The sequence below is a fragment of the Neopelma chrysocephalum genome, unplaced genomic scaffold, assembly GCF_003984885.1.
Source record: "Neopelma chrysocephalum unplaced genomic scaffold, ASM398488v2 Primary Assembly neopelma1_96513, whole genome shotgun sequence".
Classification (NCBI taxonomy): Eukaryota; Metazoa; Chordata; class Aves; order Passeriformes; family Pipridae; genus Neopelma; species Neopelma chrysocephalum.
The window spans coordinates 51216-75463 of record NW_020925159.1 but is presented as its reverse complement, the minus strand read 5'-3'; the positions used below and the strand labels follow the sequence as shown (position 1 = coordinate 75463).

The following is a 24248-nucleotide window of genomic DNA, read 5'->3' as shown; positions in this document are numbered from 1 at the left end:
CTTTGCTGGAAAAAGAGAAATTCTAATGATAAAAAAAGTTAAATAAATCTAGCCAGGATTCCTTTCCTCCAAAGTTCAAGACTGTGACAAATTCTGTCCATGCTAAGCATTTCCCAAAATAAACATTAATAAGTTATTGCCTGCTGATTTACTACAGATTATATTCCACACAAAGTTGTGAGTACTACTTTGTTGTGTATTATGCAAGGAGGGCAGAAGTAGTAGATTAGCTTTTTCCCCTATCCATCCAATCCTCGTTAAAGTTGCAAGTCATTATTATAGGTCATGAAAATTTTCCTTCCATCTTACTTTCATGATATGATTATTTGAAACTAGGCTTTTCTTAGGGGAATAAAGCACAATGTGGTAGCTCTTTGCATCAGGAACACTTGGAATACCAACAGTAAATGCTCAAGTCATTTTTAATCAGCACAGCTAATCATTAGCTACCAAAAATATTTTATTTCACTAATTACTGATAACCACCACAAGGAGAAAAATAAATAAATAATGCTTACATGTCTGTTACAAGCACAAGTTCTAACTTCTGGTAGTATATACTAATTATTACCCCAATACAAAGGAAGACTTATAACACTGCCAGGTAAGACAGATGTATTTTTCCCTCCTATTTGTAAGATCACTTTGAGTACAGCTTAACAGAACCCTGGTAGCAGATGTGAATTTGTAAATTTGAGACACAGGATTGGCATGACACATACACCCAGCCAGGCTGCACTACATTCTCTGAATGCAAAAAACATTGACACAAAAAAAAAAAACCAAACCCCCCCCCAAAACCCCCAAGACTCAAAGGAATACCATTTTATTACACATGCTTCTAAATGGGAAGGCCTTGTGAGGCTGAAACAAACCAAGGCAGCCACTTCATGTTTAACTCAGCTAAACTAACACTCAGTGCATTGGTAAGAGGAAGTGTTGCATTCCAGGACACACAAACATCCTCCCTTCTTGCACCAACTCTAGTGCTTTCAAGATTCATGACCTAACTTAAGTCATTACATTTTTCATCCTCTTTTGCTGGGATATTTTTAGTAGCAGGAGTGCATCCAGCAGGTCCCGGGAAGCGATTTTCCCCCCTCTATTTGACACTGGCAATGCCACATCCAGAGTTCTGTGTCCAGTTTTAGGCTCCCCAGGACAAGAGACACATGGACATAATGGAGTAAGTCCAGCAGAGGGCCACCAAGATGATCAGGAGGCTGGAACACAGTCCAGGAGGAAACAGTGGGAGAACTGGTTTTATTCAGACTGGAAAAGAATACTTTGGAAGATATCTTATTGCTATCTGAATCTACCCACTTGGAAGATACAGGGAAGACTAAGCTAGACTCTTCTCAGAGGCATACAGCAATAGGACAAGTCAGACAAAGAAAGATAGGAAATTTCAATTCCATCCAAAAGGTTTTATTTTTTTGTATCCCACTCACTTCCCCCCCCATCCCCTTTTAAAGCATAAAGGTTTTTGAATACTAGAACAGGTTGTCCAGAGATGTTGTAGGATCTCTGTCCTTGGAGGCATTCACAACTCAACTGAATAAGGCCTTGAGCAACCAGATCTAAATAGATCTCCTTTGAGAAAGGGGTTGGTCAATTTCAAACTAATTTTTTCTATCCTTTTTCTGCCATTTCAATGAGTTAAATCAGCTCACAGAGGGCCTGAAAGGCAGACAACACAACAGAGGCAAAGGAACTATGCCTGTGGAAAGAAGTGGGTGGGTGTGGGTGGGTGGAGCTGCAGTTTCCTCTTTCAAAAGCAAGACACTCTTAAGTTGGTTCACTGCCAAAGAATCATATCCAAACAATAAGAAGCTCCAGTTGAAACATTCCCTTCCAGGATCTGAAGCAAAGACAAATAATAGCAGGAACTTAGATAAGTGTAGGAAGTTCTGAAGTTTCCCTGAAACATCATTTTTCACTATAAAAGTGTAAGATTGATATCTCTAAGATTTTACATTAGACCATCTGGTCCAACCCCCCTGCCATGGGCAGGGACATCTTTCACTAGATCAGGTTGTTCAAAGCCCCATCCAAGCTGACTTTGAACACTTCCAATGATGGGGCATCCCCAACTTCCCTAGGCAACCTGTCCCAGTTATGATGAGTTACCTCCATCATAAAAAAAATTCTTCATTACATCCAATCTAAACCTATCCTCTTTCAGTTCAAAACTTTTGCCCCTTGTCCAGTCACTACGGGCCCTGATAAAACAAACAAACAAACAAACTCCTTGTCTTTCTTATAAGCCCCCTTTATATCTTGAAAGGCTGCAGTAAGGTGCCCCCAGTCTTCTCTTCTCCAGGATAAACAACCCCAACTCTCTCAGCCTTTCTTCATAGGAGATGTGTTCCAGCACTCTTATCATTTATGTGACCCTTATCTGGACCCACTCTAACAGGTCTGTGTCTTTTTTGTACTGCTGACCCCAGAGCTGGATGCAGAACCTTACACTTGGCCTTGTTGAACTTCATGAGGTTCCCACGGCCCCACTCCTCAAATCTCTCAAGGTCCCTCTGGGCGGCATCCCTTCCCTCTAGGGAATCAACTGCTCTACTCAGCTTGGTGTTGTCTGCAAACTTGCTGAGGATGTACTCAATTCCACTGTCTGCATCATTGATAAAGATATTAAATAGTACTAGTCCCAGTACAGACCCTTGAGGGACACCATTCATTAATGATTTCCACTTGGACATTTAACCATTGACTGAAAATTCTTTGGATGCAGCCATCTAGCCAGTTCCTTACCCATCTAACAGTACTTTTGTCAAACTCATCTCTCTCCAATTTAGTGGCAATAATGTGGGAGACTATATCAAAGTCCTTACAGAAGTCCAGATAGATGACATCCGTAGCTCTTCCCCTGTCCCTGATGCATTCCCTCCGAGATAGAAGGCTAGTACATTAGTCAGGCATGATGTGCCCTTGCCTAGGGCATGTTGTCTGTCTCTAATCCCTGCCTTCCATATGCCTTGACATAGAATCATAGAATCAGACAGGTTGGAAAAGACCTCTGAGATCATCAAGTCCAACCCTTGATCCATTACCACTGTGGTTACTAGACCATGGCACTAAGTGCCACATCCAGTCTCATCTTAAAAACCTCCAGGGATGGAGAATCCACCACTTCCCTGGGCAGCCCACTCCAATGCCTGATTACCCTCTCTGTAAAGAATTTCTTCCTAATATCCAACCTAAACCTCCCCTGGCAGAGCTTAAGACCATGCCTTTTTGTCTTACTGATAGTTGCCTGGAAGAAGAGACCAACCCCCACCTGGCTACAACCTCCTTTTAGGTAGTTGTAGAGAGTGATGAGGTCTCCCCCGAGCCTCCTCTTCTCCAGATTGAACAACCCCAGCTCCCTCAGTCTCTTCTCATAGGACTTGTGCTCAAGTCCCTTCACCAGCCTTGTTGCTCTTCTCTGGATCTGCTCCAGCACCTCAATATCCTTCCTGAACTGAGGGGCCCAGAACTGGACACAGTACTTGAGGTGTGGCCTCACCAGTGCTGAGTACAGGGGAAGAATCACTTCCCTGGACCTGTTGGTCACACTGTTCCTGATCCAGGCCAGGATGCCATTGGCCTTCTTGGCCACCTGGGCACACTGCTGGCTCATGTTCAGCTTCTTGTCAATCCAAACTCCCAGGTCCTTTTCTGCCTTTCCAGGAGTATCTGTTCCATGACCTTACCAGGCACAGAGATGAGGCTGACTGGTCAGGAGTTCCCAGGGTCCTCGTTTTTTTTTTAAATTTAATTGGTTGCATATATTAACATGTACTATAAGATTTTTCCTAAAGAAGCATTACATAATACATGGATACTGTAAAAAGATCTGATTAGTTAAAAGTAACAAGCATTAACAGAGATACATATAAAACTCAACCTAGTTGGACTGAGTGCTGAACTTGCAATGAACTATGGGTAATGAGCCTTCACAGGGGAAAACATGAGACAATTAAAATGTATGTAACTTGTTACACAGATTACCTGCAAACAGTTTCTCTCCTTTGGACACCTGGAATTAGATGCAGTTCCAACCATATATGAGTTTCCATTCTAAACTAAGAGAAAGGTCTGTTACTATGAAGTGTGATGTGGATAGTGTGGGGACGTGAGCTCTGAAGTGCAGGTCTCAGATGCTCATGGGAGATGGGTGGATTTTGACAGCTGGAGATGGAATTTTTTTTAATTTCATTTTAAACACAGAAGAGGGCCTGTGTGTTTGAAGGCCTAAGTGTGATATTTGTTTGTGAAGGACTGTGCTCAACCCCTCCCTTTCCCCTCATCAGCTGCAACTCTCCACAGAAGCCTTCATTCAGTCAGTCTTGTCTAGTTTGATGGATTCAGGGAATTCATCGTAAAGCTACACTTCGGTTTTCTGTTTAAGTGCATGCAATTGTCTGTAAAGGGTGTTCCACATTAATGGCCTCCTTGGCACTGTTTTCAAAGTAGGGGATGTTGTTTTTACTGTAGCACTAGGCTTGCACCTGTTTTGTGGTGATTTGTCTGTTTTCTAGATCAATCTTGTTTCCCAGAACAAAAAAAGGAAAGTTCTCAGGATCCCTTGGATTGGCCTGAATGAGGAATTCATCCCTTGTGCTGTCTAGGGTGTTGAATGTGTTGGGGGCCGTGACATCAAACACCAGGATGCAGCAGTCTGCTCCCTTGTAGAAGGCAACTCCCAGAGACTGAAATTGTCCATGGCCTGCTGTATCCTATATCTGCATTGTCACTAGCCTGTCATCTACCATGACCTCTTTTGTCAGGAAGTCTGCACCTATCATAGCCTTGTACTGGTTACTGAATTTCTTGTTCACATACTGTTTCATGAGTGATGTCCTTCCCATCCCAGAGTCTCCAAGGATGATGACTTTCAGTAACACTTTCTTCCTAGAAGTCATCTTTTACACTGGTGTGTGTGCTGCAGCGTCCAGCCCGAGACTTGCTTTTACCCTTCTAAAAAATGGGTGTGATGTTTCCCTTTTTCCAATCACTGGGGACTTCACCTGACTGCCATGACTTTCCAAATATGATGGAGAGTGCCTTGACAATTACATCAGCCAATTCCCTCAGAATTCTGGGATGCATCTCATTGGGTCCCATAGACTTATGTACATTCAGGTTCCTCAGGTGGTTATGAACCTGATCTTTACTTACAGTGGGAGGGACTTTTCTCTCCAAGTCCCCATCCTGCTGTCCATCCACTCAAAAATTCAAAAATACATGCATACATATCATATGAGGAGAGGCTAAGAGACCTGTGACTCTTCAGCCTGGAAAAGAAAAGACTCAAGGGGGAGGAATTTTAACAGTGTATATAAATACCTGATGGGAAAAAAAAAAAGGAAAGGGAGTCAGACTGTACTGCCCACTGACAGGGAAAGAGGCAGAAATTAAAACAAATGAAATCCATCTGAATACAAGAAAACACTTTTTACTGTGAGGGCGATCAAACACTGTAACAGGTTGCTCAGAGAGGTTGTGGAGTCCATCTGTAGGAATATTCGAAACCTGACTGGACATGGTCCTGAGCAACCTGCTCTAAGTGGCCTTGCTTGGGGGCATGGGGGGGAGGAAAGTTGGATGGGGTTGTACTAGATGATCTTGAAAGGTCCTTTCAAACATCAACCATCCTTTGATACCACCTGTGAACAGGTCAGTCGTGGGAACGAGCCTAGAAGTCTCTAAATTTAAAAGCACAAGCTAAAGGGGCAGTGTTTTTCATTTCAGAAGTTCCAGGTTCGATCCCTGTAGACAATCCAATTAAGGATACTTTTCATCAGTAAATACCCATCAATTACAACATTGGAAAGCATTTTTTTATTTTTAAAGACAGAAAAACAAGACAACTATTATCATCTTGGATTTTGTTTCAAAGTCTATTTAAGGACTCTGAGCTAAAATCAGTGGTTACAGCTCTTACCAGCTATAGGATCCATGGTTTCTCTATTGCTTGGAGAATATGAACTCTGAGAAGATGAAAGGCCACCACTGGAACTGCTAGTAAAGTGCATGTTTGATCTACGTGCACGGGGGCCTCCCAAACCCCGGCCTGGGTGAAACATTCTACGTACGTGCCGGACACCACTAGATTCATCATAACCAAGCAGTTAAGAAAAGTCTTTTGCTATCAAGTATTAAACAGAAAGAACATTTACTAGATTGAATAACTGGGCAACACACTATTCCTCATTCATAAAACAATGATTCAACTTTATAAGCGCCATGCAATCATAGCTATGGTGCCAGTCAGACCTATAGATGTGAACCCAAGGCACCCAAGGCTCCTTGCACTAAATTCATCTTTTCCAGGCTTTTTATCATGTCTAAAAAATGTCAGGATGGATTTTCTGCCTTATGGATTAAAGTTTCTACTAGGTAATGCTACAACTGATGATGCATATTCAGCAGAACAGATTACTCGATAGACATAAGGATTTTAGCATAAAAATTGGGAAAGAAGGGTATTTAAATACTGAAAATAATCTACAAAGTTTTATTGCTATTCTTACCACACAAACGTGTGAGTTTTACTCACTGAGGTCTTGCTGGGAAAACTAGGCCTAGACAAAACCCAATGTGAGAGAAAATTCTTTCCCATGAATAGTGCTATCTATTTCTCTGCCTGTCTGTTTGAGAAGTTAACTTCCCTTTTGCAAGAAGAGATTAAGTTCTCACAGACATGCCTGAGGCCTCTGCTGGGAGAGAGTGAGACCAGCCTTGAAGTAATGTGCACGCGAAAGGTGTTGTTATAAAAGCACCAGAATGGGTTTCCTGGGCTGCTCTTTCACCTGCTGCATGATTTAGCAGTGTATTTAGGGTTTCTGATATTGGAATAAACTTTTCCTTAATACCCTAGTCGTGGTTTGGTCATCTGCATATCAATTCTTACGGGGGGTGGGGGGGTAATCTCCTTTGAGACAGAATATAGTTGTCTAGCGGAGATTGGTTTGTTCCTCCTTTGTATCTGTTGATACTGGATACTGGAAGTCACAGAACATTGTCACTAATATTTTACTGATTGACTACTGCTCTCATGCAGTTTGGGAAGCTTTCTATAGCTACATCTGACAGAAAAATGCCCCCATTCTGAGCCTTTTTTTAAAGTAAACTTGGAAAATAAGATAACTAGAACATCCTTAATATAAATCCTTTGAAAAATTCCAGCCTTGGTCTCATTTAGAAAAGGGTCATAGTAGCTTGCTAGTTGCACCTTTCAAAGTGTTTTTAAGAAAAGCAACATTATTTAAATATACTAGTTAAGAGTATATTGATGTCTCACCCAACTATGATGGGGTTAAAAAAGCATTTGGAACTCTTAACTCATTGCAAACATATACTGAAAACAACCAAGCTAGAACCATTTACAAGGTCAAGACTAAAGCCATGTTTTAAACAGTAAAACAGTTGAAAATTGTTTAAGAAAGAAACTGGAATTCAAAGAGCTGTCCAGAGTCTCCAGGGATAAAGGTGGTATCTTGCAGTGTCTGCACAGGATTCTTCACAAGAAATATGTGCAGCCATTTAAAACAGCTTAAAACACCCTTCTAACTGTTACACACAAGACCATATCCTTTCCTAAACTGATAGCAACTGAGCAGGGGGAAATCTCTCCCCCATTTCTTCCTTTTGGTCTTAGCTGTCAGAAGACATGAAATAGTACTCAACATGGAAAAAGTAGTCCAGAAACTCTATCAAGTTTTGTGGACTTGGCAACACTGATTGCTAAAGTAATGTTGTACAGGGATTTTCACATGCATTTCCTATAATTATTTATAAAGACTCCCCCCATCAGTTTTGTTATGACTGACACAGTGGCCTTACTCAGAAACTGAAAAGATTATTCTGATTTCTCTAGCTCTTATGTAGCTAGTAATAAACAGACATTTTACAATTTAAAGTTATCTGACACCACCGATGTAGAAGGGGAAGGAAAAACTTCAGAAGCATGAATTCTAATCCAACACCTCATCCACTTCAATAGGAAGTCAATTTCACTGTGTAATTCAGACTGACAATTTAAATGCTAACAAATTTAAATACAGACCACAACCAAGGTGAAACCATTTCCTCTCGTGTTGCTAGCAGTAGATATAATGAGCTTGAGTTGTTAGACCTGTTGTTTTTTTTAAGAAGTCCTGAACAAAAAAAGGCACTATTAAATTACACCAGGAGTGTATTTTTTTAAATGAGATACAGAAAGATAAATCATTTCAAGATCACTTAATGAGTTTTTCATGATAGTCTGTACTTCCATGAAGAGTATCTTCTGAAATTGTGTTGCAAGTATTTGTACAGCAAAAAAAGTGCTACATTACTATTCCTAAGACCAAGTAACAGAAAGAAAATTGTACTTAAAAGTGCTAAGAAACTGACAGTTTGAGCTCTTCAGTCATTGAGAGTAGTTATATCCCTACAATTTGCAGATAACAAAGATAGTCCTAATTCCTAGGAAGTCTCCTGATAGGTCTTCTAGTTATATCTTTAAAAAAGTCAATAAATAACAAGCTGAAACTACCCTATTGAAATACAGTAATAAAACTAATCAAACACTTAAGATCCCTCAGTTTCAAAGTTCAAAGCATTCTCTAACAAACACATATGCTTTTGGTGAAATCTGCTTTCAGTCTTGTGATTATCTATAAAACACTATCGCATCTGGATTGCTGCTTTCCCATACACAAAATGGCATCAGAACTAATGACTAAGAAGGGTAAAAACTGCAGAAAGAAGCAGCTGGGTGTCAGAAACATCTTTACAAGGTTTCGCTATCAGGAATAAAACAAAAACACACACCCACATTGTCAGGCAACACCCAAAGCCCATTCACAGTTTGATAGATATAAATATATATACATATAAGCAATTCAGACTTATAGTTCCCCTATAACTAAACACCAATTCTAAAAAATAAGCAAAACTGATGTAGCCATTTGACTACAGAAGTCAGAACAAGCAGTTACAGCTATCATAAGGAACAGTCTATCCCTTTTCCCTCAACTTAAGAAAGGATATTAAATCTCTAGGAGCTCTGTGTTCCAGTGTAAGATGAGCTGCAAAGTCATCTGTGACATGATTAGGATCCCCTCCAGGCAATGCTGCACATATTGGACAGATCTGAAACAACAAAGTGAGAAGAAAAAAAACCCACAACCAACTTTACAAAAATCACAAAACACAATTCAGTTGATCACTTGACATGGATTCTTATACTTACTTATAATTACTTTTCCTTGTAATTATGCTTTTAATAATACCATGGAAACCAAAAAGTAAAATTTTCAAATCCTATCTGCAATGTTTCAGCTTTCAAATTTGTCTATGTCAATTCCAACACAGACAGTAGGTCTAGTTACACAGGATTACTGCTTGAATGTACCTACATATAACATTATCAAGTTCATTGTCATAGGTTTGAAAAGGGATGTTGGAATTTTTTCCCAATGTCTGCCCCCGCCACCTGTTTCTTACGGGATGGCGGGGGGGGGCGGGGACAGAGCAAAGCCGCACGCGCTGGGCAGCGCTGGGCAGCGCAGGGGTGGGAGGGGAGGGTGAGGTCACTCGGGAAAAGGAGGTTGCCAAGGGGAGGGTTGGGAGTCTGTTGTTTGGGGGCTTTGGGGTTTTGTCCGCGGACCGGACAGAGCGGGGAGTCCGGTTTTCGGAAGCCTCCTTTTCTTTTCCTGAGAGGAAGTTTTATTTTTCCCCATGGGACACCTCGCAGAGGACGAGTGAGAGAGAGAGACCGACCCATCTCAGAGCGAGTTATTCTGCTTTTAAGACTGTCTGTGGGAAAAAGGACTTTCTTTTCATTGCTGGCTGCGAGCACACGTGACTGCGAGCAGTTGTTGAACGGCCGGGACAGTCCTGCCTTTCCCCCCCCCCGGGTTGCCACGGGTTTCTCCCCCCCCCCACCTGGGGAATTGGAACTTTGTTTTGTTTCTCCTGAAAGTTTTTGATTTGTTGTTTATTCAGATTTTGTTAATAAAAAGCTGAGTTTTTTTCCTTTTCCACACTTCCACCTGAAGTTTCTTAATTTCTAAATTGTAATCCTGTTAAACTAAGACATTCATTTACTGCTCTTTGAATCCCCAAGTGACTTCTCATTCATCTCACCAGTGAAGTGTAGGAAGGAGAATGAAACTAGATGTGAATATTCATTCAAGTATCACAACTGAGACCACCCACTGTGGTAACACACAAGTAGAGATTTGGCAAAGAGAAACTCCTTATTCCTACCGAGTATTTTGGGAGATGGCATTATGGTTTCCTTTTTTTCTTAAGCCTAAACACATATTTTAAAAAAGTCTAGGGACACTTACTGCCTTAGCAACCTTCATTTATTATTTTGATTTTTCCTGCCAATGACTTTGCAACCACCTGAGAGAAGTGTGCCTTAAAAGTCCTTTACAACAGTTTTGCAGGCCAGCCTTAAAGCTTGACAGATCACATGTTAAAAAGCCAGAAAGGAGAAACTTTGACACAGTATATGTTGGGTCTTAACTATTCTTCCAGGAATATCAACCTGGACTTTACAACTGATAAGACTGTAAATTAGGGGGGACACCCCAGACTGGGAGGGGTGAGGGAATCAATAGAACCATACAAACCTATGAAGAAAAATGCAAGGGGAAGGGAGAGCAGGGAGGAACAATGGGGAGGGTAGACAGAAATGTGTATAAAGTGGACTGGTCACACTTAAGACAGAGTTGGTCAGTATGTTTGTCTGACTGAGCCTGATCACCACAGTCTGTCCTGTCTTCCTATATCTTCTTATTAAATCTTAACAATCTCTGCATAATCTCACTGTCTATCCCATGTGTATGTATGCTGCAAGGACTAAGTGCCAGCTACTGGTGAGACCTGTGTATGTATGAACAAAATTTGATGCCAGATACTGGAGTCAGACTGGGGCTGTAGGTGTCCCTGTGGCTTGTGGTGTCAGCTACTGGTACAAGTGAGGTTCCTAGCATCAGTAGTTGGAGGGGCCATAGCTCTCTAGACCTAGGGTGGGTACTACAAAGTTTGTGCCTGGAGTGCCCACTACTGGGGGAACTGTCATATGTGGATTTGGTGCCAGCTATTCCAGTCAGGCGTTGGCTACTGGACTGAGTGGGGTCTTAACATCAGCTACCAGAGTGAGTTGTGGTCTCTGCCTTCAGCCACTGGAGCAGGAACAGTATGTATCCCCAAACACAGCTAATGGGAGGGAAATCAGCATGAGTGAGGGGTCCAGCACTGGTAGCTGAAGCAGGACCACCAGTCACAGCCCATGTGGTGCCTGGTGCCAGCTGCTGGGGGAAAGGGGGAGTGGTTGTCTGCAACTTCCCCAAACCTGGTGTGCATGTATATTGGCTAGTAAACTTCAATCTGGACTAGCAAATGAGTACAGAGGAGCCTCGAGTCTAGGCAGAAGTATGAAGCAGGCAAGGGTCTGTGCTGGTATGCCCAGGGGAACATGCAAATGTGGAGTGCTTGTGAGATGAGTGCATGAGTGTTTGCTAGTGAGCATCAAGCTGGACTAGCTGGCAAACAGGAGACCAATGAAGCAAGTAAGAGTGCCTGGGATCCAGGCAGGGGTACTGGACAGACAAAGAGGGTCATGCCAGTACTTGAGGGATCACAGTGAACATGCATGTGCTTGTGAATCTAGAGAGTATCATGTGTACCTTCACTATAGCAGCAACCTTCTATCTCTTACAGGTGAAGAGGAAGGAGGCAACTTGTCTGCCCTATATTTATGTTTTATGCAAGTCCTACATGTAGGTGCTGTTGAAGGCAGCACTATGTCGGTGGTTATCTGTGATGGGCCATGTGTCAGTGTCCTCCATGTGTGTACAGGTCTCCGAAATATGTGCTCGGCTTCACTACTGGTTGAATCTGCAAACAGGAAAGTGGCAGCTGCATCCCTCAGCCTAGGCAGAGGCCCTGGGTCCCCAGGCTGGGCTTCAGTAGCTGAGCAGAAGGGACTCCTGGTCTGGATAAAGCAACCATGCTCTTAACATCCCTTAAAATTAAAAAATCACCATATTACTTGGAATGAAATCCAGGATATTACTAAAAAGCCTTAAGCCAGTTAAGCTCCAAACATCACAGTTGACTTAGTTTCTAGATCTGTTCCCTTATTACCATCACCTCCCCATATATACAAGTATACTGATTTTGGCTGGGATAGAGTTAAATTTCTTCATAGTAGCCCATATAGTGCTATGCTTTGGCTTTGTGACCAAAAGTGTGTTGATAACACACCAATGTTTTAGCTATTGTTGAACAGTTCTCACACATCATCAAGACCTTTTCTGTCTCTCACACTGCCCCAACAGCAGGTAGACTGGGGATGTACAAGTAGTTGTGAGGGGACACAACTGAGACAGCTGATCCCAACTTACCGAAGGGATATTCCATACCATATGCCATCATGCTCAGCAATAAAAAACACAGGGAAGAAAGGAGGATGGTTCAGAGTTAAGGTGTTTGTCTTCCCAAGAAATCATTACATGTAATGGAGCCCTGCTTTCTTGGAGATGGCTAAACATCTGCCTGCCAATGGAAAGGAAGGAATTAATTCCTTATTTTGCTTTGCTTGCATAGGCAGATTTTGCTTTCCCTATTATCTCAACCTGCAAGTTTTTGCACTTTTACCTTTCTTATTCTCCCCTCCATCCTATCCCATCCCATTCCACTAGGGCCAAGGGACAAGTGAGTAAGCAGCTGTGTGGTGCTTAGTTGCCATGAGCACTGGACCATGACCAGTATTTTTGGCATGCAACCTAGAACTCAAAGGGTTTGAGATAATGACAGATTTGACCAGAGCATATTAGAGGGAACATATAATTATTACAGCTGCTTAACCATTCCTGACCACAATATTCACTTATCTGTTCTCAATATTAGTTTATCCGATCTGTGTCATGCTCCTTTTTTTCTGTACATGTTAAAGACTTTTTGGCTTGAAAAGACAACAGAAACTGTCCCTATAGCCAAGAGAGCCAGTTCCAATCAACTTCAAGACAGACTTGCCCTTGGCTAAAGCTGAGCCAATCAGTAATGGTGGTAGCACCTCTGTGATAATATATTTAAGAAAGAGTAAAAAAGTTGCACAGCAGCAGCTGTGAGAGGAGTGAGGAAATGCAGAAAAATAACCCTGCAGACACACCAAGGTCAATGAAGAAGGAGGGGGAGGAGGTACTCTAGGCAGTAGAGCAGAGATTCCCCTGCAGCCAGTGGAGAAGACCATGGTGACACAGGTTGTCCCCCCTGCAGTCCTTGAAGGACCCCACACCAGAGCAGGTGGATGTGCTCTGAAGAAGGCTGTAGCCTATGTTGAGGAGCCCAAGCAGGAGATTTTCTGTCAGGACTGTGACCCTGTGGGGGACCCATACAAGAGCAGTCTATTCCTGAATAACTGCAGTCTGTGGGAAGGACCCATGCTGGAGTGGATCATTAAGGACTGTATCCCATGGGAGGGACCCCATATTGGAGCAGGGTAAGAGTGTGAGGAGGAAGGAGTGGCAGAGATGAAGCATTGTGAACTGACTGCAAGCCCCATTCCCTATCCTCCTGTGCTGCTCAGGGAGGGAAAAGGAGGTAGAAGAGTTGAGAGTGAAGTTGAGCCAGAGAAAAAGGGAGAGAAAGGTGTTTTAAAACTTGTTCTTATTTCTCATTGTCCTACTCTGTTCAACTGGCAATAAATTTAGTTTTCCCAAGTTGAATTACTTTTGTCCATGATAGTAACTGATGAGCAATGCCCCTCCTTATCCTGACCAATGAGCATTTTTCCATATTTTCTACCCATCCTGTTGCTGGGGAGGGAGGTGAGATAGAGCAGCTTGATGGGCACCTGGCAACCAGCAAAGGTTGACCCACCCCACCCGGTCCTTTCACTTCAGTCTAGTTGCTGCATTACTAAATACAAAATTAATCCACTAAGTGTGACTGAGTAGCAGAAAACTAATGTCTTCATTCTGAAACTTGATTCAAAGATGATATCTGATTGCATTTCTTACAATTTTCAGAGCTACAACCCTAAAAAAACCCCAAACTTCTACCTGAATGCTGTTTTTGAAACCCAATAGCAACAGTAACAATCATCATAATGCCAGCCACATATATCTGTTGCCCGGTATTGCTGACCATTACCCTTGATCATTTGATGAAGAAATAATAATTACTGTGCTTTCAAATCTAAAAATGAAGAAATATACACCAATAGTTCATATGTTTTTAGGAAAAAACAGGACAATTTTGAGTCTCAGAACAGGTTGACCAGTTTTACCTCCTCTGCTACTCCTTGATATAAGGCCCTTAGCAGGCTCTAAGAAGAGAGATTGTCCTTCTCCCACATAATTTCTCAAAAAAATTTTCTTTAAGCATGCACATTTTTATAGGAATCTACAATAAAAATAACTAGACAACATTTCCCTGAATGTCCTTCTGTAATCATACATTCCTCAGGCATGCAAAGTATTCACACACAAATATGAATATATTCCTCACTGCTGGAAAGATACCCAAACTTCTTAGTCAAGAATTTAACCTAGGATTGCTAACACACATAACTGTTGAATTAGTGAAGTGGACTTTAGAAAGAAATACAAAACATACCTGCACCATAAAGATAAATCTAAAAACAGGGCTACAGACTTTTCTAAAAAGAAAATTGTCTGAACACTAAGCAATGCAAGGATGTAGTTTCTCAACACTGTAATGAGGGTTGAGAACAAACTATTTCTAATAGTATCAAAATCCAAGTTATTTATTATTTTATTGTTTCCATAGCAAAGAATTCACTCACATTTCAGAAAAATTTCAGACCTTCTGCCACAAGCAACAGTAACATCTAGATGTAAAGACTTGAGAACACTTACTGACAAAAGCAGAAGCAAAACAATTGTTGCAGTAGGTTATTATATGGTATGTAATTGCTCTTCACCAATTGCCACTGTTGAAATCATCAGAAAAATCAAGTGGGAAACAGCAAGAGCCACTTTATTAAAAAAAGGTCAATATATTTAAAAGTTATTTATTTTTACAAGGGTTTAACCCTCTCTGTAACACCAGGATTTAGTGGGCTGCACACCAAGGATCCAAGGACTCAGCTGTATAACCTTGACTCTGATGAGAGAATGCTGTGAGAAACTCTGCAGAGAGGTAAAGGTGATGATGTAGGCAAATGTAGAACTGTTGAATTAGGCACTGTTAGTAGCTCAAGGAGTCAACAGGGAAAACACCAGCATAGTGTGTATGGTACATACCTTCCTAGTCAGCATTTAAATTAACACATACTTCAAGGAAAAAAAGATACTAATTTCCTGGAAATTTTCATATACTTTCATTGTAATTGAAAAACAATGCTGAAGCGGCTTACCACCTCTGTTGATGTTTCTGCGTGTTCAGAAGCGACATGTTCTTGAAGAGATGTTTCTGTATAACCCATCTTTCCACAATAAGGACAAGTAAAGGACTGTGGCTGCTCTACAGAGAAAGCTTCTCCACCATAATACAAATCTGGAAAAAGATGATGTTTTAGGAAGGGTTACTTTCAAGAAGCATAGCTCATTATTTTATTTATATGACCTCTTTATATATACCTATGTGCATGTAATCACTGTCAAATTAATTCATTAATTAATCAAAATAAACATTTTACTTCTGCACAATATATATGCCAATACTATAAAATTGTTCAATGCCTCAACTTCCAAAGGAATAGACAGACTACATAATTTTTACACTAGCAAACAACAGTGCTCTTCCTGAATATTAGAAATCTAAGTCTGATGGTGCTGCTGAACCCATCACTTTTCCCCCATCGTTGTTTTTACCTTAGGTGAGTTTGTATTACAGGTAAGATCACTGTAGATGTACTGTGGTCTCACAGCAAATCTATGTTAAATATTGTAATTTAAAATGTCTCAGTGACACCATCAGTCCATATGTTGATACTGATGCCATGGCTGAACCAGTGTTTAACAATAAGGGGAAATTTTAGCAAAGCAAAAGGAATGAGATGTTACGTACCATTTTCAATACTTCAGCACTTCTTGACTACCAAAGTAGCAACCTTCCTTGAGCTACTAATGTAGCAATTAACATGAGCCAAACTGATCATGAAAATTTAAAAAACCATGCTAAATTCATACTAAATTGCATTACTCCAGGAAAAGCTTCCTTCACTGCTTATACAGGAAGAGCACTAAGATGATGTTTAGGCTCAGAACACTCTCTAAAGGGGACTCGATGGCATACTAAATTAGATTTCAAGCCTAAGGGTATTTGGAAACTATAGTGTTTCCTAAGGAAATGGCTTTAGGACATCTGACAATCCCAGTGGGGAAGAAAAAGAACAATTTTGCTTCATCAACCACAGAGCTAGCACATTCTTCTCTCTGGTTGCAAACCTCCTGGCACTCATTCAGAAATTCACTAGCATTCCTCAGACAAAACCAGTATTTTGAGGAACCAATTAAGAACTCAATGTAACAATTTGTTCTTGTAGACTGAGGAGACATATTACTTTAAGAAGGTACACAGAAGGCAGGAATTTTAACAACACATCTTCGTACAAGTGCAACTTCATTTCAATTTAATATATATAAACTAAAAATGTTGACACCATACTGTCGTTGTTGGGACGGACACCACACTGGGATTTTATGCAGAAAAGCCTCTATTTCATACAAACATTGTTAATTTAGTCTCCCCTAGCCAGCGCGTTTCACCACCATTGGTGCCCTTACTACATAAACATGTCAAGATTGGTTGCTCTATAGCTTCTGTAACTCATGGTGACTCAGCAGTTTAGGATGTCAGGTTGCCTCTGTGATTCAGTAGTTCCGTCTTCTTTGTTTATCTTCTTCTCACTTGGATGTTCACATTCCTTTACAACCTCGCAGCTGCAACTGCTCAAACTCAAGGCCCAAGCTGTCCACAGCCCAGTCGCCTCCCACAATTCCCCCTCTTTTTGTTTTTAAACTGAAAAACAAAGGCCTGGGAGAAATTCTGACCAATCACTTGTTGAACACAGGACATCAAACAGGGAACACATAATAAAATGCACAAAACTCTGAATAATGTTACAATGACTATCTTTCCAAATCTAGCACTAACATTAAAAACATTTAACCAATCAAAAAGGACTATCAAACATTTGTTAGATATCTAAATTAAACAACCATGGATTAATATAAAACATGTTTACTTAAACAACTTACTTAACTTATTCTCATTATTCTCTATCAGAAATTAGTCTTATTTAAGTTATCCTTTTAACACTATTAAAACTGACTTATATGTAAATGGTTTTGAACTAAAACAATAACTTGATGACTTTAGGGTTTGTGCTCTTTAACTTTTGCCTAAGGGTGTTTCTAAAATAGGGTTTGTTCTTGAGAGCTTTTATCCAATCTAAAAACACTTCTGCAAATGGAACTTCATTCAATTTAGGGTTATGTGTTTTCTGTTATTTATTTAAGGGTGTTTGTGTATTTGTGAGCAAAACCAAAACATACACACAAACTCTCACAGTGGCCACTGTCAAACACACTTTCACACAGACATGCTTCTGAGTTTCACATCACTGTGTTTTACGAACTAAGAAATTATCATTCTTGTGTTTTGCCCTCAGATGAGTAAGATCTAATTATGCATTTCTTGTTTTTATGAAAGTGTAACTTGGAAAACACAAAGATATTTCTGCTTCATGTTCAATTCAAAACCCAAATACATACAAACATTCTTATAGTTTAAAGATAAATATATACTCCTTCTAAAGCAAAAACACACACTTCCCCCTGCTAATGGGCTTTTAGATTTCAAAGACAGCCTGTCAGTAGTCACTACAAAAACTTTAAAAACTCTACTTCTCCATTACCTTTATGCATATATCTTAAAACAATTTTGGCTATTTAGGCAAGCAACTTCAAGAAACAGTTATTAAGACCATCTCATGAACCTGTCTTTCCTCACTCCTCCCTCCCTTTTTTTTTTTTTCCGGAGTCTGTCTTAACATCATCTTCTTTTTCACTTTTTCTTTCAAATGGAGGGTTGTCAACTAATAGCAAAAAACCAATTAATCTCAATTTATACAAAACGGTTGTTTCAGGGATGAAGTTCTCATTTATCAGCGTTTGCATCATCTAATTAAGCACAAATACATTCCCACAGCATGGTCTGTGGTTGGACCATGCCATTGTTGAACAACTTAAACAGCATATTGATGAAAAACAAGGAAAATAACATAAAATATTCACAACAAATGAGTAATAGCAAAAGTGTAGATGCTAATATCTTTGTAATCATATCTATCTTTAGTGAAGAGATCGGAATAGGTTCTAGCTGTTCTTGCTTTGTTGGGTCAGCTAGGGTCACCTGCATGCTATGCTGTGGTTGTGGGTAATCATAATCTTTTTGCAGTCAGTATACAGGGGGTCGGCATCCTACTTTTGAACGTAGACTGAGTCTCCAAGTTGGAACAGATGAATAGGAGTGCTTAATCTCACAGGTCCAGACTACAGAATGAATCCGGAATTTCTGCAAAGTAGAGCTTAGACTATTAAACAATTTTCATAAAAGAATTTCAAATTTCAGAATTTTTGTAACTTGGCTATATGAGGCTTCATAGTTTGAAATGGTTGGCTGCCAGTTACTAATAAAAGGCTGCAGAGAATCATGTAGAACAAAGCAGATAGTGCAATATAATCAGGCACCAGGCGTTGTCACTGCTTGTGTTAAATGCTCAAAGCCTGTGTGCTGTGAAGAACCCAAGAGCATTAAGAGCATAAAGAAAAATATCCAGGACGTGATCAAAATTCACTCAATTAAGGCATTCAGTAAAGCAATGCACAAGTTAGACAAAGCACTCAAACAACTTAAACAAACCATCATGCTATGATGTTACCAGTCTATCAAAAGATTGCAGGCATAATGTGAGCTAGGGCCTATGGGGGGAGGGGGGGTGTCCAAAAAACATCAGCCCTTCATTTACAGCCTTGCTAACTAGCCATTTTCTTGCTTTCTAGCACTGTTGAGCTCTTCTTCTGTGAGGCTCAGCACTTCATGCATTGTTATTTATAATCTTGTGTGGATTTGTAAACTAAAAGGTTTCTTTCATATGTTGTAGCAGTCAGAGAGGAGAGAGAGATATTCCAAACAATTCTTGCCACTCGCTATAAAACTATTGGGACAAAACATATACAAACAATACCAATTTTCATGAAAGACAATAGAAATATAATATCAATAACTATAGTATTGTCTGGCAAATTGACAGTATTATTCAAACTATACTAGCAATCCACTCCTTTAAAGTTTTTCTAGTTTGGATATGATATAGAATTTTGAGTTTGTTTTCAAATTCCAGCCAAATTCATAACACAAATTCGATCATATTATGACCTTCTATATTGGAGCTAAATGCAAGTTTTAATTTTAACTCTGATTCTTGCTTACCAGCAATACAACACAGAAGAATAAGTTAAAATACATTGTTAGTGCACTACTCTAAGAAGCAAAGACCTTCTTAGCTCTGGTAATATTTGTTAGGGCAAGAGACCTCCTACACAAGAAAGAAAAAACAATGCATTTTGTTCTTCAAGATACATGGCCTGCACTGAATGGCCAATGCATGGCTGTGGTTGCTGCCCTGATTAGTACAAAATAACAAAAGGAATTAGAACAGTTTCCTCAATTTACTGTATATTGCATCATCCTCCCAGCTTCTGGCCAAGCTCGCTGGAGCCACAGATTGGCTCCTCAATTCATGAGAATTACTAATGACAGATTGAGAATGAATACATTTTGATTTGTGATTCTTTTCATTAGGTTTAATATTATTTTTAACCTTTTTTCTTTGAATCTCCACTGTGGCATGTGAGTGAGGTTTCGGTTTGCAGTGTTTCGCCTCTCCTCCCCCTATCCTGAAGTCAGGGAGATTCAAAGCGAGACAGGAGAGGTTTTTGGATTTCTTGCCCTCTCCTCCCAGACTGCAAGGCAAGATAATTTTTCTCCAACCAGAAGGTTGCAAAGTTGCAGTTTCTATAAAGCAGGAGGGTTCCACCCCCTCCCCAGCTCCGAGAAACTGGTATTTTAAACTTTCTTGGGTTTGGCTGGGGGAGGTATAAGCCTCCCGCTTGGTTGCTAAGCAACAAACTATCTCTATTGTGTGACCACACATTTATCTCTCCCCCTGCTAAGGCTGAATTTCGCAAGGGGGTTTTTTTACCTTTCTTTTTCTTTTCTCTCCTGGCAAAAACTTTGTCAGGGGTTTACTTGTTGCCAAAATTCTGCTTTTTTCTGCTGAATATGATATTTTGGCAGAAGGTTTTTACAGGGGTAAGATACAACTAAGAATAAGGCATTTCACCAAAACTTTCACACAAAGATCCATTCCTCGGGAACCTCCTAAAACTTTCTGCATACCTGTTTTTAGTAAAACACAACCCTCTCTTTGGGGTAACATCTGAAACACCTCTCCTGGACCCTCATCCCTGGGTTTTAACAGTTACTAACAAACTCATGCGAGCTTTTCCACACACACAACCCCCAACACACACACACACACACACACACACACACACACACACACACTAGCACGGTACCGTTAGCAACACTGTGAGCTCACAACGACACATTGGACACACAACACAATTAACACAAGAGTTAACAAAAATACGGTAAGGCAGGTACACTAGCCTGCTCCCTCTGTCAACGAGAAGTAGCATTTCTACGGGGCTGCTCCATTCCTGTTTCCCCCTGGGGCCGCTCCGTTCCTGGTGTTTATTTTTGCACCGCTGCCGCTATGCTGCTCTTTTGCCGGCTCTCAGGCGCTCTTGCCTTACTCGCGCGGCGCTGCCTTGCTCTGCTCTGCTACGCCGTTAGGGTCTTCCGGCCATAGTGGCTCTCTGGTGTTCGTCTGCACGACTCCGCACGGGGTGGCGGCGACCACGGTTCGAATTCACACGGTTCGATCGGTGCAGTGTGTGCCGGGCAGCGATGCACTCCCCCCTTCAGCAGGGCGACTGCACAGCCGAAAAGTATCGTAGTAGCGGCGGGGGGGGGGGGGGGGTTCTTCTTTCACTGCCTCCGGGGATGACTTTACCTTAATTTTCTGGCTTGGAGGGAGGTGACCTTTTAGAAGTGCGATCTTTTAAAGTTTTAAAGACAGTTCGCCACAGTTTCAGAATGCTGGCAGCCTGCTTGAGAGGCTCAGTGACTGCATCAAGCACTGTGACAACAGGTTTCTCCTTCATGGCTATCTGTGCCCCCATTATTTATTGTTCCCAGCAACTCACCTTCTTCCAGGTGTCGGTAAGGTAAGTCCAGACCTCTGGGTCTCAGGTCCATCGTCTTTATAGCTTTGCTGGGCTCCATGGAGCTCCGCTGCTCCACGGACTCTTCTTGATGGCTCACCTATCCAGGTGTCTTGCGTCTGGCCGGCCTGGCAACTCCCCATTGCTTTCAAGCTTCATCGAGCTCTGTCCCCACCATACATCGCCCTGCAGTTCAAACTCTCTCTCTAGGAGATCACTTCAAACTCTCTCTCTCTCTCTAGGAGATAACTTCGACGCAATATCACGTCAGCGTCACCAAATGTCGTTGTCGGGACGGACACCACACTGGGATTTTATGCAGAAAAGCCTCTATTTCATACAAACATTGTTAATTTAGTCTCCCCTAGCCAGCGCGTTTCACCACCATTGGTGCCCTTACTACATAAACGTGTCAAGATTGGTTGCTCTATAGCTTCTGCAACTCACGGTGACTCAGCAGTTTAGGATGTCCGGCTGCCTCTGTGGTTCAGTAGTTCCGTCTTCTTTGTTTATCTTCTTCTCACTTTGATGTTCACATTCCTTTACAACCTTGCAGCTGCAACTGCTCAAACTCAAGGCCCAAGCTGTCCACAGCCCAGTCGCCTCCCACACCATACAAGTAATATGCTGATTTCACACTAATATTTGAACTAAAAAGTTGAAGAAACTGGATGCTGACAAGCTTCCCTCCCTGGTGGTACTTTAACACTAATCAATAAACTTCATTAAATCAGAACCCTTAAAGCTTCCTTAAATTTATGTTTTGCTTCACATTTTCTAGCCAAAAAGCTTCCCGAGCCCTCCGGCTAGGTACCCTGCCAAAAGCATAAAGAAACAATACATTCCTGTTAAATCTCCCCTTGCTTTGTAAACAATCAGATAAAGACATAATAATGTACTACATCATTTATATAGACTAACATTTTTTCAAACACCATTTTCTTTGTCCCACTTTACTGAATGGAGTGATCTAATCCCAGCAGTTATAATTTCTAGTTACCTTATTTGGAACTCTCTAACAGAAACCTCCCTTTTCAATAAAAATACAGCACAAGAGCCACGCTTTCTAGAGTAAAATGTAAGTTTGACAGAATCTGGAAAAAGTTGCCAATTGCTTCCATATAGCACATCAATATGTCAACCTTTTTGAAATATCTCACAGTATAGCCATGTCCAGTAGCAAGAAACAGCATGTTCTCTGTTTTTCTTCATACAAATTCATCAGTTTCTCAGTGTTCAGCTACAGAGCTAAGTAATGCTTGCTGGGCTAACCACTCGAGAATCAGAAACACTCTTCTGGGTCTAACAGAGACACAGTGTCAGGGATTCAGTTAATTCATCCAGCACTAGCTGGATGATTTTTTTGTTGATACCAAATACCAAAGCCATGAATACACACAAGTGATGATGCAGATTACAAAAGATTTGATTTGATGCCCAGTTGTCAACACCTAACACCACCAACACAGCTGTCACTACTTAACATGACATGCAAGACTAAATGAATCATCTTCTAATAGTAAAGCCTCAAGCTGAAATCTAGTCAATCTATCCAGACCTCAGTATCTCCTGAATTACAACACTCGTGTTATAAATATGATGATAGAATCACAGAATCAACTAGGTTGGAAAAGACCTCTGAGATCATCGAGTCCAACCTATGATCGAACACTACCTTGTCAACTAGACCATGGCACTGAGTGCCACATCCATTCTTTTCTTAAACACCTCCAGGGAGGGTGACTCTACCACCTCCCTGGGGAGCCCATTCCAATGCCCAATCACTCTTTCTGTGTAGAATTTTTTCCTAATGTAGGAATAGATACATTTCCGGAAGAATTTGTAACAGGAAGTTAGAACTTGTTTCACTAGGAAGGCTTTCTGCCTAGGTGATGGCTCTTTCTCAAAGGCAGTTTCAATGTTTCCCCCTCCTTCCCCCTCCTCCCCCCTCCTCCCCCCCTCCCCTGCCACAGCAAGAAAAGTTCTCAGCCTTACTTTCCTTGCTCTCTGGTATGCAGAGAGATAAAATGTTTGCAGACATGTACATATACAAGGCCTCCTTGGGCCAGAGAGAGTGGGGGAGGAGAGAGAGAAGATACAAAAAGCCTTTTGCCCCTGGGGCCTGATGCATGCACCATCAAAAAAGTGGTCCTTGCATCTGAAATAAATCTTTTTTTTAATCCTTCCACTGCCGTGGCATTCTTGGGAAGAATATCTGCGTATGTTTACCTTACATTTTTGATGTAGAATCAGCAGATCCCCAGAATAACCATGCAGTGGTTGTGGAGAAGATCAAGGACTGGGGGGGCTGTGTCAATGACCCCCATGTTGTCAGATGGCCGGACAACGACCCTTGGGGCCCTGTGGCTGCCTTTTTCACGATGATGACTCCCCATGACACCTGGCTTGAAGTGAGGTCTGTGACAGAGACTGGCCTGCAAATGATTGAGGCAGTTCCACGTTTACTGCCGTGGGGTCCAGCGCGTAAATCTGCTTGGGTGCTGGCGAGCCAGGTGGGATGGTTTCTGGTGACCAGACTCAGAGCCCTTGACCAGGAGATTGTGGCCTTGAGGGGCCAAGTGGCAGCCCTGGAAGTGCAGGCGGGTGATCTGAGGCGGGTGTGAAGCTTGGAGCAGGCAGTGTTGGCAGCTCATGAACAGAACAGTTGGAAGCTGCAATGGCTTTTGCACCATTTGGTGTCCCACATTGCTGATATATAGCCAATGGAACAGGGAGCAGGTACTCCTTCCACTTCTTTGGTTTTTACCCATTACGGGGTTGCTGTGGAAACCCTGGGACAGGGGTGGAGGTGGTTTGATGGAGTCTTTGAAATCCACAGTTGGATTTGGCCCCGGGCCAGTGGACATTGGCCTGGGGCAGACCTTGCCTTGGCTGGGTTGTGTTTTGCCTGCCAAGGAGGTGCGG

At 41.5% G+C, this 24248-nt stretch overlaps 1 protein-coding gene and 1 pseudogene across 1 annotated transcript in view; both read right to left on the bottom strand.

The window, feature by feature from the left end:
• The window catches only part of LOC113981375 (E3 ubiquitin-protein ligase KCMF1-like), a 71448-nt gene that overhangs the window by 2554 nt on the left and 44646 nt on the right, over positions 1 to 24248 (bottom strand). The window contains exons 3-5 of the mRNA XM_027708728.1: positions 15383 to 15522; positions 9034 to 9135; positions 5942 to 6116 (exon numbers count right to left, since the gene is read on the bottom strand). Of these exons, the coding sequence (XP_027564529.1) occupies positions 5942 to 6116; positions 9034 to 9135; positions 15383 to 15522 (417 nt within the window). The remainder of the gene's footprint in view (positions 1 to 5941; positions 6117 to 9033; positions 9136 to 15382; positions 15523 to 24248) is intronic.
• LOC113981376 lies at positions 4304 to 16205 on the bottom strand (annotated as a pseudogene).